At 42.4% G+C, this 20916-nt stretch overlaps 1 protein-coding gene across 1 annotated transcript in view; it reads right to left on the minus strand.

Moving 5' to 3' along the window:
• PIGU (phosphatidylinositol glycan anchor biosynthesis class U) overlaps nucleotides 1-20916 on the minus strand; it is a 91502-nt gene that overhangs the window by 13918 nt on the left and 56668 nt on the right. The window contains exons 8-10 of the mRNA XM_090286268.1: nucleotides 9298-9452; nucleotides 7552-7695; nucleotides 4717-4841 (exon numbers count right to left, since the gene is read on the minus strand). Of these exons, the coding sequence (XP_090142394.1) occupies nucleotides 4717-4841; nucleotides 7552-7695; nucleotides 9298-9452 (424 nt within the window). The remainder of the gene's footprint in view (nucleotides 1-4716; nucleotides 4842-7551; nucleotides 7696-9297; nucleotides 9453-20916) is intronic.

Here is a 20916-nt window from a genome sequence, read left to right on the forward strand (position 1 = left end):
CAGTTGTAGGTTTGCGGCAAAACCAAGAGGAAGGTACAGAGATTTCCCATACACCTCCGCTTCCACCTCCTTTAAGGGCCTTTGTGATTACACTGGGCCCACCTGGATATTCCAGGCTACTCTCCCCACCTGAAGGTTTTTTGCCTTGTAAGGTGATATAATCACAGGTGTGGGGGATTAGGACGTGACCATCATCGTGGGAGGTGAGAAGGGGGAATCATTTTGCCTACTACACTGTGCTTTGTTTTTCCCTTTTAATTCAATAGGGGATATCTGATAGTAGGTTATATGCTATTTTTATTTCTATCTTTACCCTTTACTGTATTTTAAGTAAACTAATAAATTTTTATTTTTAAAAATGTTTTCTTTTTTTCATTTTAGAGAGAAGGGAAGCGAGGAAGAGAGGGAGAGAAACATCAATGTGAGAAATATTGATTGGTTGCCTCTTGCACGCTCCCTGATGAGGATCAAACCCACAACCCAGAATCGAACCCACAACCTTTTGGTTTATGGGAGGACATTCCAACCAACTGGGCCACACCAGCCAGGGCCTAATAAATATTATTTAAAGTAAATTAATTAAAAGAATAACTTTAAAAAAACTTAGCACTGGGTCTGGTTAACAGTAGATATTCAATGACTAGTTCCTTTCCCCAATGTGATCCTGACCTTCAGGATCACAAGATTTGGGGAGATTGAAGGGATTGGGAAACTCCTGACCCTTAAGGCTGCTGATATAAGCTGTACAAAGACTTGGTTGAAATGCTATTTTGGGGTTTTCATGCATTGGAAGGGAGACTGGATTACATAAATGATTCTCAATTTTGGTTGCAAAATGAAATCATCTGGGGAAGCCCAGGCAGTAAATCAATCTCTAGGGGTGGGGCCCAGAAATCCATAATAGTTTCTAAAAGCTTCCCCAGTGATTCCAATATGCAGCCAAGGCTGTGAACCACTGGATTACAGCTGCGACCCTTACCAGATAGGAGGCCCACAGCGGTCTCCAACAGAGATGTCACTGTGTCTCAGGGAGAATGATCAGGCAGTTCAGAGTTCTTGTTAAAGTCCAATGTTTTCAATTTAAGGTTCGTTCTTTATGGAGAAATGACAGGTGTTTTTTTTGTTGCTGATTGTTGCTGTTGCTAAAAAGTCCTTTCTCTTATGAAATGGAGATGAATAGCTGGTAGTTGACTGTTTTAATGTCTTCAGCAAAATAAAACCTTGGCAACTCTGTCATCAGTTTTCTGAAATTGCAGTGGTCTGTGAAATCACACAATTTAGAAACACTGGCCTGGAGTGCTTCCAAGGTCCTCTTTTCTGATCTGACATTTCCACAATTCTGGGTTTTCAAAACTAAGAGAGGTTAAAGCCTTGACTCAAGCCTTCCTGAGACCTCTCTTTCTCCCAGAGACAGGAAGTCTGGGAAGAGGGGTCTGTGCACTGAGAATTATTATTGTTGTTATTATTAAGCAATGTTATAACCTCAAAAAGTAACCCATCTATTTATTATTCCTCCACTCCAACATCACTATTTACATTTCTCAGTGGTTTGTTCTTATCCTCTGGAAATTATTTTGCTGAAAAGAATATACACTAGTCCTAAGATGAAACTCCTGTGGCCTGACAGCCCAGCTGGGTCTCTATTCCATGCCTCTGACCACTGTGGCTCTCAGATCAGGTGACAAGAAGGTGAGAGAGTGCACAGAGACTGAGAGAGGCTCCCATGCAGCTCCTGGGTGCAATCCCGAAGAGCTGCAAAGATACATTCCCATGTGCCTGGAGGAAATGTCACCAGCATCCAGCTGGCTTCTGGCCTCTGGTGACCTTTGCAGGACTGGGGAGCTGCTACTCACTTTTGCTGGCTGGCAGGTCAGAGGATTAAAGCTATATGCCAGAGCACATGGAGCTAGGGACCTGGGCACAGGACAGCTTGTTCCAGGCACCAGGAGGTGTCAGAGATGTCAGAGACGACCAGGGCCTAATGAGCTGAAGGGTGCACTCTTCATTAGACGCGCCGGGCCAGAGGGAATCAGATTCCCACCTTGCGCACTGGGTTGCTTATCCAACCTCTGGCTCTACTATTGACAAACTGAAACTTCAGGCAAGTCACTTTCCTTCTCTAAGCCTCAGGCATTCAGAAATAAAATTCCGCCCGAAGAACCCAGTCCCAATGGGAGGGCACAGAGGGGATTTAGAGACGTTAAAGGTCATGGTGTCATTTCTTTTCTTCAAATAGGTGCATGGGAATTTATTGTATTGTTATTCTTTATAATTTATATACTTTTATCAATATTCTTTTATCTTTATGTAATAGTTAATAAAGCAAAATAAAACACACGAAGTACAGCCCTTTGGTGACTGGCTCTTTCAGCTGGACCACTACAGGCGGGCCAGCAGGCTGTTCCCTCACACCACAGTTGTGTGTCTCTGTGACTCATCCTGGCCCCGGCACCGCAGAGTCCTGTGTCCGGGGCCTGCATTCAGGGAAGGGCCCACGTGCCTCTTCCGCCCACTGAGCAGGGCAGGAAAACAGAAAGGTGAATGTGTGAGCAGGCACAGTAGCACCGACAACTAATGTTTAAACTGAATTCTTAACCACATTAAAAGTCTGAATATATTCAACCTAGGCTTGAAGACTTCTCAAAGCCTCCACTCATAGGTTCTCAGGCCCAGGCTGAAGACACTCCTCGCTGGATGTCATGATTCGCAGTTGTCAGGCCCTAAACGGACACCCCAAGCAGGAGCATTCTCTGCTGCAGGAGCTCTGCACTGAGGGACGGCGGCCAATGCTCTCTGCAGGGTTTCAGACAAGCTGAAATCGCCCAGCCAGCCAGCAACAGCATCTATTAGATCATCCAGGTTTCGGGAAACTCCATCCTCATTTTCTGTGCCTCATCACCCCAGAGGGCATAAAATAGCTTATTTCAAGTTTTGAAAAATATGTTTATTCCAATGACTCTGAATGACTCTGGCTTCCTTTGATCATGGAACTATGCAGGAGGCCCCAGCCCCACCCTGCATATTTATTACTTCTGATAATAACTATAGTGCTATTTATATTTATAGTTTCTCAAATTTAAAACACTCATGAAAGATATTCTCCACATTTGACATATGAAAAAATGAGAGACTCAGAAAGATTAAATGATTCGCCTAAAAATATGTAGCTAGTAATGGGAAACCCAAGATTCAGACTCAAGTCAATCTGGCTCCAGACTGTTCAGACACATGGGATAAAAGATATTGCCTGAGGAAGAGAGATGCTCTGTGTGGGATAGCCAAGAAAAAACTACTTTTAGGAAAAGAGGACCGATGTCCCCAAGACCGACCCTGTCACAAATTGGAGTATGTTCACATGTTTGGTGGCCTTGTGATTTGTCATTAGCCACTCTCTGCCAAGAGGCCCAAGCTGACCCTGAGCCCGCTGGACTGAATGATTCTTATCTGTGCAATGAGGATGTCATAGGCAGAAGATGCCACTTCCTCCTCCCAGTCAGGCAAGACTAGTCATCACTCCACCAGGCCACCACCTGCAATAGCAGGCCTGCTTGGCCTGTCCACTTAGCTGTTTACCTTGCTTAGAGGCCCACTCTTACAGGTAAGCTTCTTTCCATCAGCTGGTCAGTTTCACTTCCTGGTTGACACCCAGACAGCCCCAAAACAACAACACTTACTTCCTCTGAAGCCTGCCCTCCTGAATTCATTGTTGACACCTTGTTATATACCACTTGTAGGCATGGAAAGTCCAACAGCTCCCATTCCATTCCAGTTTAGAGAATCAAGTGGTGTTGAGCCACTGACTGCCTCTTTATTAGAGAGATTTTAAAAACCCACCCACACACATTTGCTGAGTTGCCCCGTGTGTCAGGTTTGATCCTGGGCGCTGGGGACACAGAGGCGAGTGAGTCATGAGCTACTCTAAGGGAGGCCACAAACACTGAAAAGAACCCACGCCCAGGGAAACACTGGGGGCCTAGGAAGCACAACTGGGTCACTGCTAGGTCATCCTCTGAGGATGGATGATCAGAGCTCAAAGGGGTCCTCATGGCAGGCAGGAAATCTAGTATTGCCCATTTGTTTTTGTTTTTTTATGGCCCTTTGGGTGCAGCTCTGGGAGATGGTTCAGAGCCCTAGGTCTAGCATTGCCCTGTCCAATACAATAGCCTTCACCATGTATGGTTTCTTAAATTTAAATGAATCTGAATTAAAAACTCAGTTTCTTAGTCACACCAGTGGCTACTCAGTTGGACTGTGCAGATATAAGGCATTTCCATCATCACAGAAAGTCCTATTGGACAGCATTGGCTAGAAGCTCACAGATCTGGATTCCAATGCCAGCCTTTCCACTAACCAAACATCTGACCTTGGACAAGTGGCTCTACCTTTCTGTACCTCAGTTTTCTCATCTGCAAAAATGGGGCTGCTTTCCTCAAAGGCTGGTGTGAAGATAAAATGAGTTCATGCGTGTAATGCTCTTAGAACCAGTGGCCAGGTACATAGGAAGTACTCAATAAATGGTAGTTGATTTTATTATCATCACTAGTCCATGGCACCTAGGAGGCAATTATTGTGCCTCATGTCACTGCCCCTCTCCTGGTGCTGCTAGCACAGCAGATGCCCATCACATGTCTATCAATTCTCCTTTCCCTGGTTGTTTCATCCAGGGGACAGGCTGACCAAATCTGCCACCAGGGGACTGGAGGCGGGGATACTCACATCTGTAGAGATGGTTCCACACGGGAAAGAAGGCCATATAGAGGGCCACATCCCCCACTGTCGGGTAGGACTTGAAGATGGAGATGATGGCAATCTGGATGAACATGAAGAAGATAGGGTGCTCCCTGGGGTAGGGCAGGACAGACAGACAGAGATCAGTCAGGAACCAGGCCTACTCCTGAGACTCCTCTGTCCCTCAAACCCAAAAATACTCTCCAGGGAACTTTAGTTAAGGGCTGGCTCTGCTACTCACCAGACACTGGGGCCAGGCCAAGTAGCAGAGCCAAAAACTGTGGGGATGTGCCCAGAGGTGGTGAGGAGGGCCCAGCAAACACTAGAGAAACAGCCTACAGAGACATTTCCCACCAACTTCCCCACAACCAGCTCTGGGCCTCCTCCCAGGAGCCATGAGGTAAAAAACAAATGAAGTCAGGGGCTCTTTATTACTGGGCTTCAGTGACTGCCTGTCAGCGTGTAGTCAGGCATCCTCCCTTGCCACAGGCCCCTCTGACATCTGGACTCAGGGCAGGACATGCTTCCTTGCTGATGCTTTTTCCTCTGACCATCGGGTCAGTGGGGTCTATAGACCCTTAGCTACGCTGAGCTCTTTTCCAGAAAGAGAACTGAGAGTTGTCCAGCTTTTCAGCTCTTAAGGGCTGGAAGTGGAGTTCTCATTACCTTAAACTAATAACGAAATGGTTACCATGTCCTGACCCCTTGCTCTGCTTGGTTTTATGCAGGCCCTTTTCTTGCAACATTGCATGTGGTCCTCACTACAGCTCAGCCACGCCTCGAGGCAGGCAATACTGCCACCCGCACTGTGCAGATAAGGAAGTCAGATCAGAAAAGGTAAGTGAGTGAGTAAGCGGTGGAGTGGTTTGTCTCCAGAACTCCTAAGCACCACCTGCACTCCCTTCCCACGCACAATGACAGCTCTGCAGGGGGCGGGGGGCGGGGACAGGCTCTGTCTCCAGCGCTTCTCCAAGACCCCACCGGACCGCATGCAGAAGGGAAGCCAACACCGGCAGGATCTGCGCCCTCATCGTCTACATTTAACTGAAATGCACGTGGCCTGCATTTGCAGTTCCTGGACACTCAGCTCACAGGGGTTTTCTTCAGCGGTTACTAGCCCTCTTGTCTTGCAGGTCAGAGGTCAGGATGACTCAATTGGTATAAATCTGAGATAGAACAAACATGAAAACCTGACCAATGTGTAGACGCCCAAACACTGCAGTCCTTCTGCAAAGCAAATGCCTCAGAAACTCCGCTTGGCAAAGTCACGCAGTCCTGGAGCTTCTAAGAAGGGTTTGGCTAGCTCAGCGATCTTTCTGAAGACACCCCAAATCATTTGCTTTGGGCTTTTTAGGTAGCTGGTAACAGCTGAACATTTCTATGAAAAGGCCAGTGAAAATGTGGTGCCAAAATGCTTGGAGACCAGACTCCTGCAACATTGTCTGGGGACAGGTGGCCTGAAGGACCCTGTTCCCACAAAGCGGGCGCTGGAAGCAAACACTGCAGAGAGCGTCATATCCGGGCACAGGAGGGCAGCAGAGGGGGAGGTCAGGAATCTTCATATCCTCTGTCCCCACAACTCTGAGGCCTGGTGGTGGTGTGTGTGTGTGTGGGGGGGGGTCACATGACGGTGTTGCTGTTGGCTGCTGTCTACCCAGGAACTATCTGTGGCCTTTCCCATGCAGACAGTGAAAGCCGCTGGAGAGCTAGCTACACAGTAAGGAAGGGTGCTCCAGGCTCCCTGCTTCTCTCAGCACAGTAGCCAGCCTTACAAGAACCAGGGCAGGGAATGTGGGCCACAGACAGCTGGAGAGCTTGCCTGGGCAAGGCTGCCAGAGTTCTGGAGCCTGCCACGCCAAGGAAGGATGGTTTTTTGTTAGACGCCAGGCCAAAGCCATCATGAGAAGGAAGCATCAGCTCCGAGCTTTTACAGAATGGGAACCATGTGCACTGGTTCACTGGCTGTGAAGAACGGCAGAAAGATTAGAGAACTCAGGTTCTTGAAATCTAAATCAAACTCCCTCCTAGTTTCCCTGGACAATACAGGAATATTTGTTCCAGTTTTCCCTTCTTTGAAGCTAGGATAATGGAACCATTTCTGGGGCTATTACAAGTAAATTCTTCCAGTAGATCAGGGGGCTGAGCATTGATCATGGAGCCAGACAAACCTGAGTCTGAATCCCAGATCCACTGCTTACTAGCTGTGTGACTCTAGGAAAATCACTCCACTTCTCTGAATGTCAATTTTCTCAACTACAAAATGTGTATGTCCAAGAGCTGCTGGAAGGGGTAGGTATGAATACATTTCAGAAAGCCTAGATAGATGCCTGGGATGGAGCTGCGCTCAACATGTGTTAGCTCCCTCACACTGCAAAAGGCAGCTCCACAGGCAAACCTTTTGAGGGAAATTGATTAGAAGATTAAACAGCTGCAGGTGGCCAGCCTCCCACTAACACATCCTGAGTCCCCTTGGGCAAACTGTTACTGGGTTGCTGATACAGGACACCCAATAAGATTCACTTTTTCCAAAGACACCCCCGAACCCCAACCTCTGCTCTTATCCAAAACAGTGAGTGGACTCAGCAGCAATGTGGGCTCAAGCACCCCAGAGTGAGCCTAGGAGAAATGTTAGGGTGCTCCCTGCAGCCCGCACTCATGTCAGACCCTATTTCTGGCTATGGCCACCGGCACGTAAGGCGATTGAGGGCAGGGTTCCCTGGGCAAAGATGGCATAAACCTGAGAGCAGATGCTCCCAGTTTGAAGGGCATCTGCAAGGCTACAAATGGTTCTGTGAACAAAGAGTGGCAGGTCCAACCACTTACTTGAGCTTTATGGCTAAGGGGATGGTGTAGAAGAAGACATTGATCTGAAACACACACACAAAGAAGAGGCTGAAGTGCTCAAACATCTCTGCAAAGAAGTACCAAAACAGACCAATGTTTGGAGTGAGATCTGGAACAGAAAGTCTGGAGTGGAGAAAACAAGGGAAGAGAAAAAAAGAGAACAAAGTTATAAATGGTCTGCTTTGACCTGGTTTTCTCCTCAAGACTGATCATTACTGGGCAGCCAAGGATGCCTTTGTCCCCAGACAGATCAGGTTGTGAGGGGCTCTCTAGGCACCCTGGGTATACGTAATTAACAAAAACTAGGGGCAGGGAATCACAACCTATAATAAATATTAGCTGAGCCAAACTCTGGCATGCATTAATGATCTGAAATAAGGCAGGGACTCGTGCTAGAGATCAAAAGACCAGCCCTTATTTAACTGCTAAGACATATACATTTAAAATTAGGAGATACTCAGTACTGTAACAAAAGAAGACTGGGTTTTACATAAACAATATCTATTTGGGGCATTCCAAAGACTTGCCTAGAGAAACAAGCTCAAAAATTTTGCTCTTCCTTGTTCCTGCTTAGCATCCCCACAGCAGGAGCGACAGAATGAGCACCTGCCACTGCAGGGAGGCTTCCAGGGCCGGAGGAGGAGGAACCACCAGCAGTGCTAGCGAGGATCCCAGACCTCATTTGACAAGTAAGAGTTTAACTGGAAAACTTTTGTCAATTTATATCAGATAAAAATTGGCTGCAATTTGGGCTCTTCTAAAGATTTATTTGAAAAAATAGAGCGTTGAAACTGATGTCATTTCTCAATTCCAAAAGGGGAACAAATGGAGCATGAAGAAGGACAAACAGGCAATGGCTTGCGGTCAGATTTCACTAACACAGGCTTCCACCCAGGGCAAGTCTTTGCCTTCTGCTGTGACTACATTTCCTTGTCTGTGAAATGACGTAAAGAACAATCTGTGGCCCAGCGGAGCACTAGGAAATGCTTTTCACTCCTCTCCAAGGCATTACGGATTTCCTATTCAAGGCAGATCAGGAAGAGCTGAAAGCTACTAAATGGTTGTTATCCTCAGCCAGGATTTAACATAAGTTAGCAGCCCCCAAAGGGGAGTGTGCCACTTCAGACCCCTTCCCCACCTTGGCAGGTTTAAGGGTCTCTCACCTCACCGGGCTGTGAGTTCCTTGAAGCCTGGGCAATGGCTGCCCCCTCCAGCATGCCATATAGAGAGCATTTAGAAAAGTCTGCAGAATTCATACTGCAAACCCAGTTTGGTTTTCTCTAAAAAGTATGACACATGGAAGGTGGCTTTATTTTAAAGAGACCCTCTTGCAGTAGAGGAATATACCCATTCCTGTTTGGGATTGAACCAAAACCTTCTAGGCAGAGGCAGGTAGTCGCTTTGGATGTTCCTAGAGAGTGTTCTTTAATCTCACTAGATGGATATATGCTCTAGACCAGTGGCTCTCAAAGGGTGTTCCCTGGACCAGCAGTCAGCATCACCTGAAAACTTGTTAGAAACGCAAATTCTTGGTCTCTACCTCACTTCCTTAGCCAAATATCTAGAGGTGGCACCCAGCAAGGTGTGTTAACAAGCCCTGAAGAACACTGCAGTTTGAAGACAGCTGTGTCTAGATGCTCCCTGTGGTCACTCGCATTCTGGTTCCAGCTGGAACTGTGGAAACCAAGTTAGCTTCCAGAGTTTTCTAATGAGGTCATTACTTACATGAAGCCCCAGACTGCAGGGATGAAATCCCAGGAGCTGAGAAGGAAGAAGGAGAGGCAAATGATTACCACGAGGCTTCCCACATACATCATGGCATACTCCCATGAGAAGATCCAAAAGGCTTTGCTCTTCATTTTCACGGGTATGTACTGCCGCTAGGAGAGAAGGCAAAATGGTACATTTAGGGATGTGAAGCTCAGAGGGCAGTTATCAGCTTAAACTACAAGATCCCTCCTGCAAAACACAGGAAATAAAAAGCTGACAATCAAAGGACTGAAAAGATACACTAGGTAAACCCTAATTAAAAGAAACCTAGTTTGGTTATACTCTTAGTAGATAAAGTAAACTTTAAGGTAAAAAATATTACAGAGATAAAGATGCTCCATAATGATAAAAGATTCAGGTCATCAGAAAAACATAACAATTCTAAACTTGTATGTACCTAATAACACAGTCTCAAAAGATATAAAACAGACATGGACAGATCTACAAAGGAAAAACACAAATCCTGCATCATTGGATAACAGAATAGATCAAATAGACAAAAATCAGTAACCAAGGAGCACATATGAATAGTATATTTAATAAATATCACCTCATAAGATCTTATAAAACATAATACTTATATAGAACAGTACACCTAATAACTGGAGCATTCGCATTCATTTAGAGCATTTGGAGGCATATATCAAAATTTACCACATACTTAAATCAGGCGTAAAGCGATTATCAACAAATTTCAAGGAATCTGTATCATACAGACACAATTCTGTGACCATAATGCAATTACTCAAAACACTAATAAAAAGATAACCTAAAATACCTTAGAAAAATTCGAACCCTTTTTCCAAATAACTCAGTAGTCAAATAAATGATAATAGAAAACTGTGATGTTAGAACTGGTTATAAAAATACCACATATCCTATTTGTGTAATATAGATAAAAGAGTACTCTGAGAAAAAAATACAGCCTTATAAACCTATATTCAAATAGAAGGCTGAGATTAATAAACTAAACATCCATTTTAACACATTAGAAACAGAATAACAGAACAAACACCCAAAGAAGGAAGGAAATAATAAAGGTAAAAGTAGGATTTGTTGAAACAGAAAACAAAGTCACAATGTAAGGAAGTAACAAAGCCAAAAGCCAGCCCTTAGAAATGGCTGATGAGAGCAATGAGGCTCTGATAAGACTGATCAAGAAAAATGACACATCAAATAAATATTACGAAGGTAAAAGGGAACATGACTAGGGGTGCATCAGTGTTAAGAAATAAAATTTAACCCTGGCTGCTGTGGCTCAGTGGACTGAGCACCGGCCTGGGAACTGAAAAGTTGCTGGTTCAATTCCCAGTCAGCGCACATACCAGGGTTGTGGGCCAGGTCCCCAACTGGGGTAGTGAGAGAGGGAACGGATCGCTGTTTCTCTTGCACATTGATGTTTCTCTCCCTCTCTTTCTCCCTCCTTTCCCCTCTCTCTAAAAATAAATAAATAAAATCTTTAAAAAAAAAAAAGGTGACGAGAAGCCAGTCAAGAGATTTAAGCTACAGATAATATTACTGTTAACAGATATAAAGGGAGGGGAATCTGATCAACCCTCTCTAAGCTTGCATGCTTCTAATAGCTCTCCTCTTACCCCTCTTTAAAACTGTGTGGCTCCCTAGCCACCTGTGGCTATTTAAATTTAAATTAAAGGCCCTCGGGTAGCTCAGTTGGTTAGAGAATCATCCCGATATAAAAAATAATTCAACAAAGAGGAGGCATCCATAGATAAATTCATAGAGTAGGGCACTTAGGTTCTGAGTTTCTTTCTAGAGTTCTACCTGCCTTTGGTCATCTATTCTGATCTTTCCTTCTTCCTGAAAAATAAACTGCCACCTCGCATAGAAGGAAGGGAGAATGGGAGGAAGAGAGGAAACCATAGCTCAGGGGAGAAAAAACAAAACCTTGAAAGCAATATTTTGTTTTGTTTTGTCCTTCCTCTCTGCTAATGATATTTAAAAAGAAATAGAGTACAAAGTGAAAAAGACAGCCATCAAGAATCAGGTAGACTGTTCAATGCAGCTCTTTCAGGAGAGCCCTAAGCACACACTCAGGAAATGAGGTTTCACTCTTCACAAATCCCATTAGCAACCCCGAAGTTTTGGTTGCTACCATGCTGTCAGGGCTTATTGGACTTACAGTGTTATTGCCGATGTTTGGGTGGAAATGATTTTTTTTTCTTAGCAAATCTGTGATTATAAAATGTGCAATAAATTTTAGGTGTAATTTTGTTTGTTTTTAAAAGATTTTATTATTTAGTTTTAGAGAAAGGAGAAAGGAGGGAGAAAGAGAGGGAGAGAAACATCAATCGGTTGCTTCTTGTAGCACCCCAACTGGGGACCAAACTCGCAACTCAGGTATGTGCCCTGACTGGGAATCCAACTGGCGGCCCTTCATTTTGCGGGATGACGCCCAACCAACTGCCCCACACTAGTCAGGGCTAATTTTTGTTTTTAAGACTTGGTTCAGAATAAGGTTTGCTTTGGGAAACAAAGCCATGAAAATATAAAGTAATATAGAATATTCACTGAGTCTACTTATAAAAATTGAACTTGTACTTAATCTTTCAGGACTACTCCTCTTACATAAAGTAAGGCATAAATAAATAAAATCTTTTAAAAGATTTTAAAGATTTCTAAAGATTTTATTTATTTATTTTTAGAGACCGGGGCAAGGAGAGGGAAAGAGAGGGAGAGAAACATCTATGTGTGATAGAGACACTGATCGGTTGCCTCTCCCATACCCACAACCAGAGCACGCCCAAAACCGGGGCACACCCCCAACTGGGAATCCAGTAACCTAGGTACATGCCGACTGGGAACTGAACTAGCAACCTTTCTGTTCTCAGGCTGGCACTCAATTCACTGCACCACACCAGCCACTGCATGCCTGAAATTCTTAAAAGAGAAACTCGTGCCCTGGCCAGATGGCTCAGTTGGTTGGAGCATCATCCTGTACACCAAAAGGTTGCGGGTTCGATTCCCAGTCAGGGCACATATTTAGGTTTCAGGTTCAAGCCCTGGTTGGGGTGCATACAGGAGACAACCAATGTCTCACTCACATCAATTTTTCTCTCTCTTCCTTTATCTCTCTCTAAAATCTATAAACATATCATTGAATGAGGATTAAAAAAAAATTTTTTTTAAGAGAGAAACTAAAGGAATTCGTTGATGGCTTGTTATTTATAAATCCTAGAGCCAAACTTAATATACAAATCCAGATGAGGATTCATTTTACCCACCTCTTTTGCTCAATAGCAAATGCTGACTTAAAATGAAAAGTATGTAAGTAGAAGGGTTGAAAGAATGGTGCTTAAAACATTCTGATAAATTTTTAAAGCTTTTTATTGTGAAATAAAACACAGAAAACCATATAGAACAAAGATATAACTTAGTGAATGATTATAAGGCCAATATCCGTACAACCCACGGTCTGGGTCAAGAGAAAGACATTTCCAGCGACTCCCTAAGTCTCTCTGTGTCCTGTCCCAGCCACAAGCCCCTCTTCCCTCCAAAGTAAGCACAAATATCCTGGCTTTTATAGTAACAAACATTGTCACTTCCTTGCATTTCTTTATGGTTTGCTACCTAAATGTGCATCCCTTTACATTATAGTTTAGTGATGGCCATTTTTTAAAACTTTTATTCAACTTTTATATATTTATTTTTACAGAGAGGGGAAGGGAGACAGAGAGGGAGAGAAACATCAATTGGTTGCCTCTTGCACACTGCCAACTGGGAACTTGGCCTGCAGTCCAGGCATGTGCCCTGACTGGGAATCAAACCAACGACCTTTCAGTTCTCAGGTTGGCGCTCAATCTACTGAGCCACACCAGTCGGGACTATTCAATCTTTAAATCTCTTTTCATTAGGTGAGGTCCTCTCGCTCACCTCACACTCATCCATGTCTTCTTTTTTTTTTTCTTCCGTACAAGTCATCTGTTGAAGATCCTGGGGCATTAAACCTATTGAATGTCCTACAATCTGTTTTTTGCTAATCACATACTTTGTCTTCAGCATTTCTTACAAATGGCAGCTGGACCCAGAGGTCTGATCAATTTTGGATTTGCTCCCTTTGGCAAAACTTTGGGAGCAGTGTGTTATTTCATTGGGAAGCATGATTTTTGTTTGTTTAATTTTATTTTTTTTATCCTCACCTGAGGACATTTGTTCATTGCTTTTAGAGAGAGCAAGGGAGAGAGGGTTTAGACAAAAGGGAAGGAGAAAGAGAGGGAGAGAAACATTGACTGGTTGCCTTTTGTGCATGCCCCAAATGGGGACCAAACTTGCAACCTAGGTGTGTGCTCTGACTCTGAATTGAACCTGCAATCTTTTGGTCTGTGGGACGTTGCCCAACCAACTGAGCCATACTGGCCAGGGTAATTTTTTTTTAATTTTTATGTTAGTAGCTATTAATGCTCAATGCCTAGATCAACTGGGGTTACAAAATTATACTATCCTATTATTTTGTTTCCATTTATAAGCTGGAATAATTTCATAAAGAGACATATCCTCTCGCCTACTATATGGTTACCTAGTGGTACAGAAAAGGCAAAATAAATGCTGAATTTTTTTCCTTTTATTTATCCAGTCTTCAAGATAACAAATTGGTTTCCTGTCAATTCTCTTAATTTGACTAATTAGGTTTTCTTTTAATTATTATGAATGCCTGGACTTAAATATATTCATAGGTTTCAGTCCATTTCAGTTCTTTTCCTAATGCTCAAATTACCCACCGTTGGTCAGTGAGAGCCTCTCCAAGTTGGATCCTGAGTCCTTCTGAGATGACCTCAGTAGCCAGCCTTTAATAAATTCCTTGTTATCTGGTATGACAATGTTCCAGGATCATCCTGTACATTACCTGCCCTAAACCTAAAATCAGCCATTTCTCTCAGAAGCCTTGGTTTCTTTTAATGAATAAATGATATTTTAGGATCACAATCTGGGCGCCAAGGACACTCATTGATACTGGGCTGGTCACTGTTTCCAGACCTTTTATAGTAGACATAAGCATAGACACACACACATATTCAAATACCTACAGGGACCAGGCAGGTGACCAATGAACAGAGATGAAGCAAAGGGATTGTGGCAAAATTAAGAGACTTTGCTTTTTCTAAAGGAGACAGATCTTCTTATTTTTCAAAAGAAGCCAAAAATATAAACTTTAACATAAAATTTTAAAACACTGACAATTAATTTAAAAAACAAAACACTAGGGTCAAATAAAACATATCTGTAGGCCGGATGTGGTTATGTGCACTCTCGACCTGAAAAAGTTAACCAGTAGTTATATCCCTGAAGTCACACTGTCACTAATACATAAAAATATTTAGGGAAGTCAGAGGATTCTCAGACTGTTTTAGGAAAAAACAAACTATAATAAGGAAGGGAGAAATGTATAATTATCTCCTTCTCCCCAATTCTCTAAATCACTAGGAAGAAAAGCTTTTTCTATACAGGAATCATTTTCTTCCTGGAACAATGTTTTGTATAAAAAAAAAAAAAGTCCATTATCAGAATAAACTCAAAGAAACTCTTTAAATAAGGTCTTAACAAACTCTTCCAAAGCACTAATTCAAAAAGATATAGGCACACCTATGTTTGTTGCAGCTTTATGTACAACAGCCACGATATGGAAGCAACCCTGGTGCATATCAACAGACAAGTAGATAAAAAAAGTTGTACATGTATATAATGGAATATTACTTGGTCATAAAAAGAATAAAATCTTACCATTTGTGACAGCATGGATGGATCTAGTGGTTATTATGAAATACTCAGACAAAGAAAGACAAATACCATATGATTTCACTTATATGTGGAACCTAAAGAACACAATAAACAAAACAGAAACAGACTCATAGATGTGGAGGACAAACTGATAGTTGCCAGAGGGGAGGGGGTTGGGGAGCTGGGTGAAAAAGATGAAGGGATTAAGAAGTACAAATTGAAAAAAAAGTACAAATTGGTAGTTACAAAATAGTTATGGAGACATAAAGTACAGGAATTTAGTCAATAATATTGTAATAACTATGTATGGTACCAGGTATGCATTTGAAATATCAGGGGGAATCATGTTGTAAATCATATGATTGTTTAACTACTATGCTGTACACTTGAAACTAATATATAAAATAATATTGAATGCCAACTGTAATTGAAAAACAAAATTTTTAAAAATGGAAATAAAGAAAGAAAAGAAAAATTTTATTTTATTTTTATTTTTAATTTTTTAAAGAAAGAAACTCACCCTGCTGGCGTGGCTCAGTTGGTTGGGTGTTGTTCCACAAACCAAAGGGTCACAAGTTCGATTCCCAGGCAGGGCATATGCCTAGGCTTCAGGTTTGGTCCCTGGTCGGGGTATGTACAAAAGGCAACCAATCGATGTTTCTCTCCCTCCCTCCCTTTCCCTCTCTCTAGAGTCAATAAGCATGTCCCCGGGTGAGAATAAAATAATCTTAAAAAAAAGAAAGGAAGAAACTCAACAAAAACTTTTAGACCTAAGACCTTAGAGTCTAAGGATGAGACCCAGGAAAAGACTCACTGCAAATGCATGATTATGCCCTTACCCTCATTTTTGACTGCTCTAAAAAGAAAGGAAGCTAACAGCATTGCCATGCCTGCCTTGATCCCCTTATGGAAATAGCAGAGACAACAGAAAGCTGCTGGGGAAAAAGAAAATAAGATGTGAAAGTTCTAAGTAGCCCAAAAGAATGTCTAGGTTTGAGCCCCATTATCAAGAAAGACCTGGTTGGGGTTGGCTCGTTTGGTGCACCGTAGTACCATGTAACCTACCCAAAACTCCAGAAACTCCAGAAATCACAGGATTAATCTTTCCAGTTCACACAGATTGGATTAAAGCAAAAACCATAACAGCACTCACAAGGTATTTTCCCCTGGTTTCTGTTACTCTCTTTCAAAGAAAATAAGGACCTCAAGCCATCTAAGGGCGCCCAAGGCTTTAGGAATCCCAAGCAAATGGAAGGAGGGAACTTAGAAACTTCCCTGACTGCACCATGGGCCTCCCTCTGCCAGCCTCACAGCTTGCTCTCCAGGTCCTGTGCACTTTAGGGCTATTGTATTCTGCATGCTTTCAGATCAAAACATTTTAGGCTTATCTCTCATTTGGAAACTAGGCCCTAAGCCAAGGTCAGAGGAAGAGTAAAGTTGGAGGAGGAGATCAGTGGGTTCAAACTACCATTCTGGTTGGTGACTCACTAGAGAGCCAGAGGTGGCATCCCCTGCCTTTGATCCTGAAGCCTTCCTGTGTCTCTGGTAGGGAAGAGAAAAACAGCTTTGCCTCTGGCACTGGCTGGACATTAGCTTGTCTATCACTTACCCTCTAAAATGTCCCCCAGCAGAATAGAGGCTGATTTCTGGTGGCAAGGGATTAAGTACAAACTAACTTTTAGTTCCTTTGACTATAGAAAATTAAATATTTCCTTTTCCCCTCCTCACCCCTTGTATCTTCAAACTGGAGACCCTGTCCTTCCTATGAACATTTGAATACCAATAACCATAACTAATAACTATTGAACTCTTATCATACTCTGTTCTAAATATTTGACAGGTATTAACCCTTTGCAATAGCTACTTTTATATTATCCCCATTTTATAGATGAGAAACTGAGGCATAGAGAAGTAGTCACTTGTCCAGAATCACAAAGCTAGTAAGTATTCAAGCCAAGACAACTTCAGAGCCTGTAATTCTATTTCCCTCCTTTTTAATACAAAATTTTCAAACACAGGAAAAGTTAAAAGAATATCCTAATAAACCATTTATCTGTCACCTAGATTAAATATTAACACCTTGCTATATTTTTATCTGTGTGTATAAATTTTCTACATATCATGACACCTCTCTCCAAAACACTTCTGCATATTGCTCCTAAAACTAAGGACATTCTCCTATATACCACAATACTATCATCACATCCAAGAAATTAACAATTCCCTATTATCTAATATCTAATTTATCTTCAAAATATTCTGAATATCCCCCAAATTATCACATCCAATTACAATTCCCTATCATCTAATATCTAATGCATCTTCAACATACTCTTAAATGTCCCCCAAACATCCTTTATAGCTTTTCCAAACCAGAATCCAATTAAGATTCCCCCATTCCACTTAGTTATAACGTCTCCTTAGTCTAGAACAGTCCTCTCACCTTGTCTTTTTCATAGTGACTTTTAAAAAAATCCTCACTGGAGGATTTTTTTTGAAATTGATTTTAGACACAAAGAAAGAGAGGGAGAAAAAACATTGATGTGAGAGAGAAACATCAACTGGTTGCCTCCCATACACGCCTGACCGGGGATCAAACTTGTGACCTTTTGGTGTATGATGCTCCAACCAACAGAGCACCAGCCGGGAACTATAGTTCCTTTTTAAAAGGCAGGGAACTGCTGAGTTCTTTCCTTCTAATTATTAATTTTGAGAGTAAGAAATTGGTAAAACAGCCACATCTAATGATGATGTGTACTTTTTTCTCTCCTCACCCCTTTTCTGAGCATAACTATGGACACGTGAATTTTTATTTATTCAGTGTTTTACAATTACTTGATGCTCAGAATATCCTAAATACAGACAGCAGGAGCCCCTTTGTGCTGGTTCCACTGTTGTTTTGACATAGTACCATTAGTCTTTGAGGACTGTTTTGTTTTCCATCTTAACAAGATGTCCCAGTCAAGCCTGCGCACTTAGGTGCTACATTACACAGCCTTTCCTAGAGGGAAGCACGTGCCTGTGGAGGGCTTGGAAAAACTGTGAGAAAAACATAGTGTTAAGAGCAGATGTGTCATTTCCTTGCGGTTATCAACTCCATTTTAATTTGGGGCTTAAAAGGATATTACGGTTTTCAGGTCCAACTACCCATGCTTAGCTAAGACTCCCCGACAAATGGCCATTGAGCCTGTGGCCTAAACACGGTGATTCACAGGGAGCTCACCTCCCGGGAGACGTCCCATGCTGTCCCGGAACTGCTGCTTTATATTGAGTTGCTTGTAGTTCCCACCCATTACTTCTAGCTTCTCTCTCTGAAGCCTCGAGGTCTCTATGAAACTCAGGCCTAAAGAGTCCACTTATTAGTCTCTGAGGAATTCAGCCCTAAAGGATAATTTCCTTTTCTATTCCCTTCCTCATATTTAAACAGGTGGGTTTACTTCCTGGATGTGACGGACTGATTTTCCAAATGCCGTGCAATGACTCACAAAGCCCTACTGCCTTTTAGGCCACTTTATATACTTACATAAAAACACGTAGCCCTGGTCGGGTGGTTCAGTTGATTGGAGCCTCATCCCATACACCAAAAAGGTTGCGGGGGTCCATCCCGGGTCAGGGCACATGCCTGGGTTGCAGGTTTGGTCCCCAGTCAGGGTGCGTATGGGAGGCAACTGATCAATGTTTGTCTCCCTCTCTCTCTTTCTCTCCCTTCCTCTCTCTCCAGATCAATAAAAAATGTATCCCGGGTGAGGATTAAAAAAAAAGTTAAAATAAAAACATGTAAATATATAGTATGAGCTGGGATTTTAATTTCTACATAAATAAAATCCTTAAGTTCATCCCAAACTCTTCCCAGTCCTGTTCCTCACATATAGATGGCTGCCAAGCACAGCTAATTCCACCTTGTGGAATTTTGCATCCAGTCCCTCATCTCTTCATTTCCCCTAACACGGGTTTGGGGCTCCAGTTGACCTCTCTGACTCAATCCAATATAATGATCTCAACCTTCCCAGCCTCACCTCCTCCTCCCGCCAACCTACCACAAAGGCTGCTGCCAGCAGTCTTCCTGCAGTACCCTCCCCGCTGCCCACCACGCAGCTCAGCAAGCTTCAGCTGCTTCACCTCTGCAGCGGCTAGCATAGTGTCTAGCATACTGAAGGTGCTCAGTAAATATTGGTAGAGGGAGGGACTGAAGAAAGTGACTGGCTGAAATGCTAGATTTCACTATTCGCTGTTGTCAGGAGGAAATTTTCTTGAGTTTTAAACAGAAAAGTATTTTACATAAAGCTTTAAAAAGACAATTTCTAAGCCCAGATGGGTGTGGTTCAGTGGATTGAGCGCCGGCCTGTGAACCAAAGAGTCGCCAGTTCGATTCCCAGTCAGGGCACATGCCTAGGTTGTGCACCAGGTCCCCAATTGGGGGTGTGTGAGGGGCAACTACACACTGATGTTTCTCTCCCTCTCTTTCTCCCTCCCTTCCCCTCTCTCTAAAAATAAATGAAATAAAATCTTTTTTAAAAAAGCTAATTTCTAAATATTTACACAAATATTTAGGCAACTGCTTAATAAACATTTAAAAAATTTTAATCAGCACATGTATATGAATAAAAAATATATTTTTAACAGTATTTATTTGACAAATAGTTGCACAAAAATTCTGGCTGCATGTATTCCCCTTAGTGCTCAGACTTTCTAAAGAATAAATTATAAAAAGAAAGAAAGAAAAAAAGAAAAAGGAGGAAAGAAAAAGAAAAAGAAAGCGAAAAAAGAAAGAAAATACAAACAGCACATTTTTATGTAGAAAAATGCTTGGATTCAAAAAGAATCTAGAAAGAAAGTCAAAACAAAATAACTTCACAGTATGGTGCCACATCTGTTAAACTAGCAATCACAGTCAAATTTAAAAAGCCAATAGCATCCTGGGAGGAAGTGGTTCACTTCACTATAGACACTCATGGTGGCGCCGAACACTGGCTTAGGCGTTCTGGTAAACAATCTGGTCTTACATAATAAAAATTATAAAACTTCTCACACCTTTGAGTCCAATGATTCAACTGGAGGAACATACCATACCTTAAGGAAAAGCAGATTTCCACACTATTAATATTAGTGACAGCTAGGGTGCATTGCAAAATCCCCAAATAGAAGAAAGACCAAGCTGACCATGTATCACCATGTATATCAACACTTAAAATGACAACCATATGGCCTATTTATATTTAAGAACAATAGCTCTGAAGTTTGACATTTCTTGGTTTGAATCTTGACACTGTCCCCTTCTATGCCTTCAAGAAATGTTTCTCTTCTTAGAATGGATTTGGACCAGCCAGGACTTGCAAGCAGTTCCTTGCTCTTGAAGAGATGTATGTATCCTTGTTTGAATAGCAGAGATGATTAGAGAACAGTCTCTTGCATCAGACTGCCCGAGTTCACGTCTCAGCATGGTCACTTGCTGGCCATGGGACCTTAGGCGAGTGACTAAACTGCTCAACATTCCAGTGACAATTCATGTGCCTAACATGTCTAATATTAGACCAAAACATATCTAATAATATGACCTACCCCATAAAGTTCTCAGGAGGTTGAAATGAGACGATGCCTGTAGAGTGCTGAGGGGAGTGCCTGACATGCAGTAAGCTCTCAGTAAATGTTAGCAATTTGTATCCTTCCATTAGTATTTATTGATCACCCACCACGGTCCAAGCATTGCATCACATGTACTCACTACATTTAATCCCTACAGGAACCTTACAGGGTGTTGTTATACAGAAAAGTTACATAGATGAGCTCAGAGAGGGATCTATGTGCATTAGGTGAGAAAAGGAGAATGCAAGATGGTTGGTA

This window comes from Furipterus horrens, unplaced genomic scaffold (assembly GCF_987537825.1).
Source record: "Furipterus horrens unplaced genomic scaffold, mFurHor1.1.pri manual_scaffold_8, whole genome shotgun sequence".
NCBI classification, from domain to species: domain Eukaryota; kingdom Metazoa; phylum Chordata; class Mammalia; order Chiroptera; family Furipteridae; genus Furipterus; species Furipterus horrens.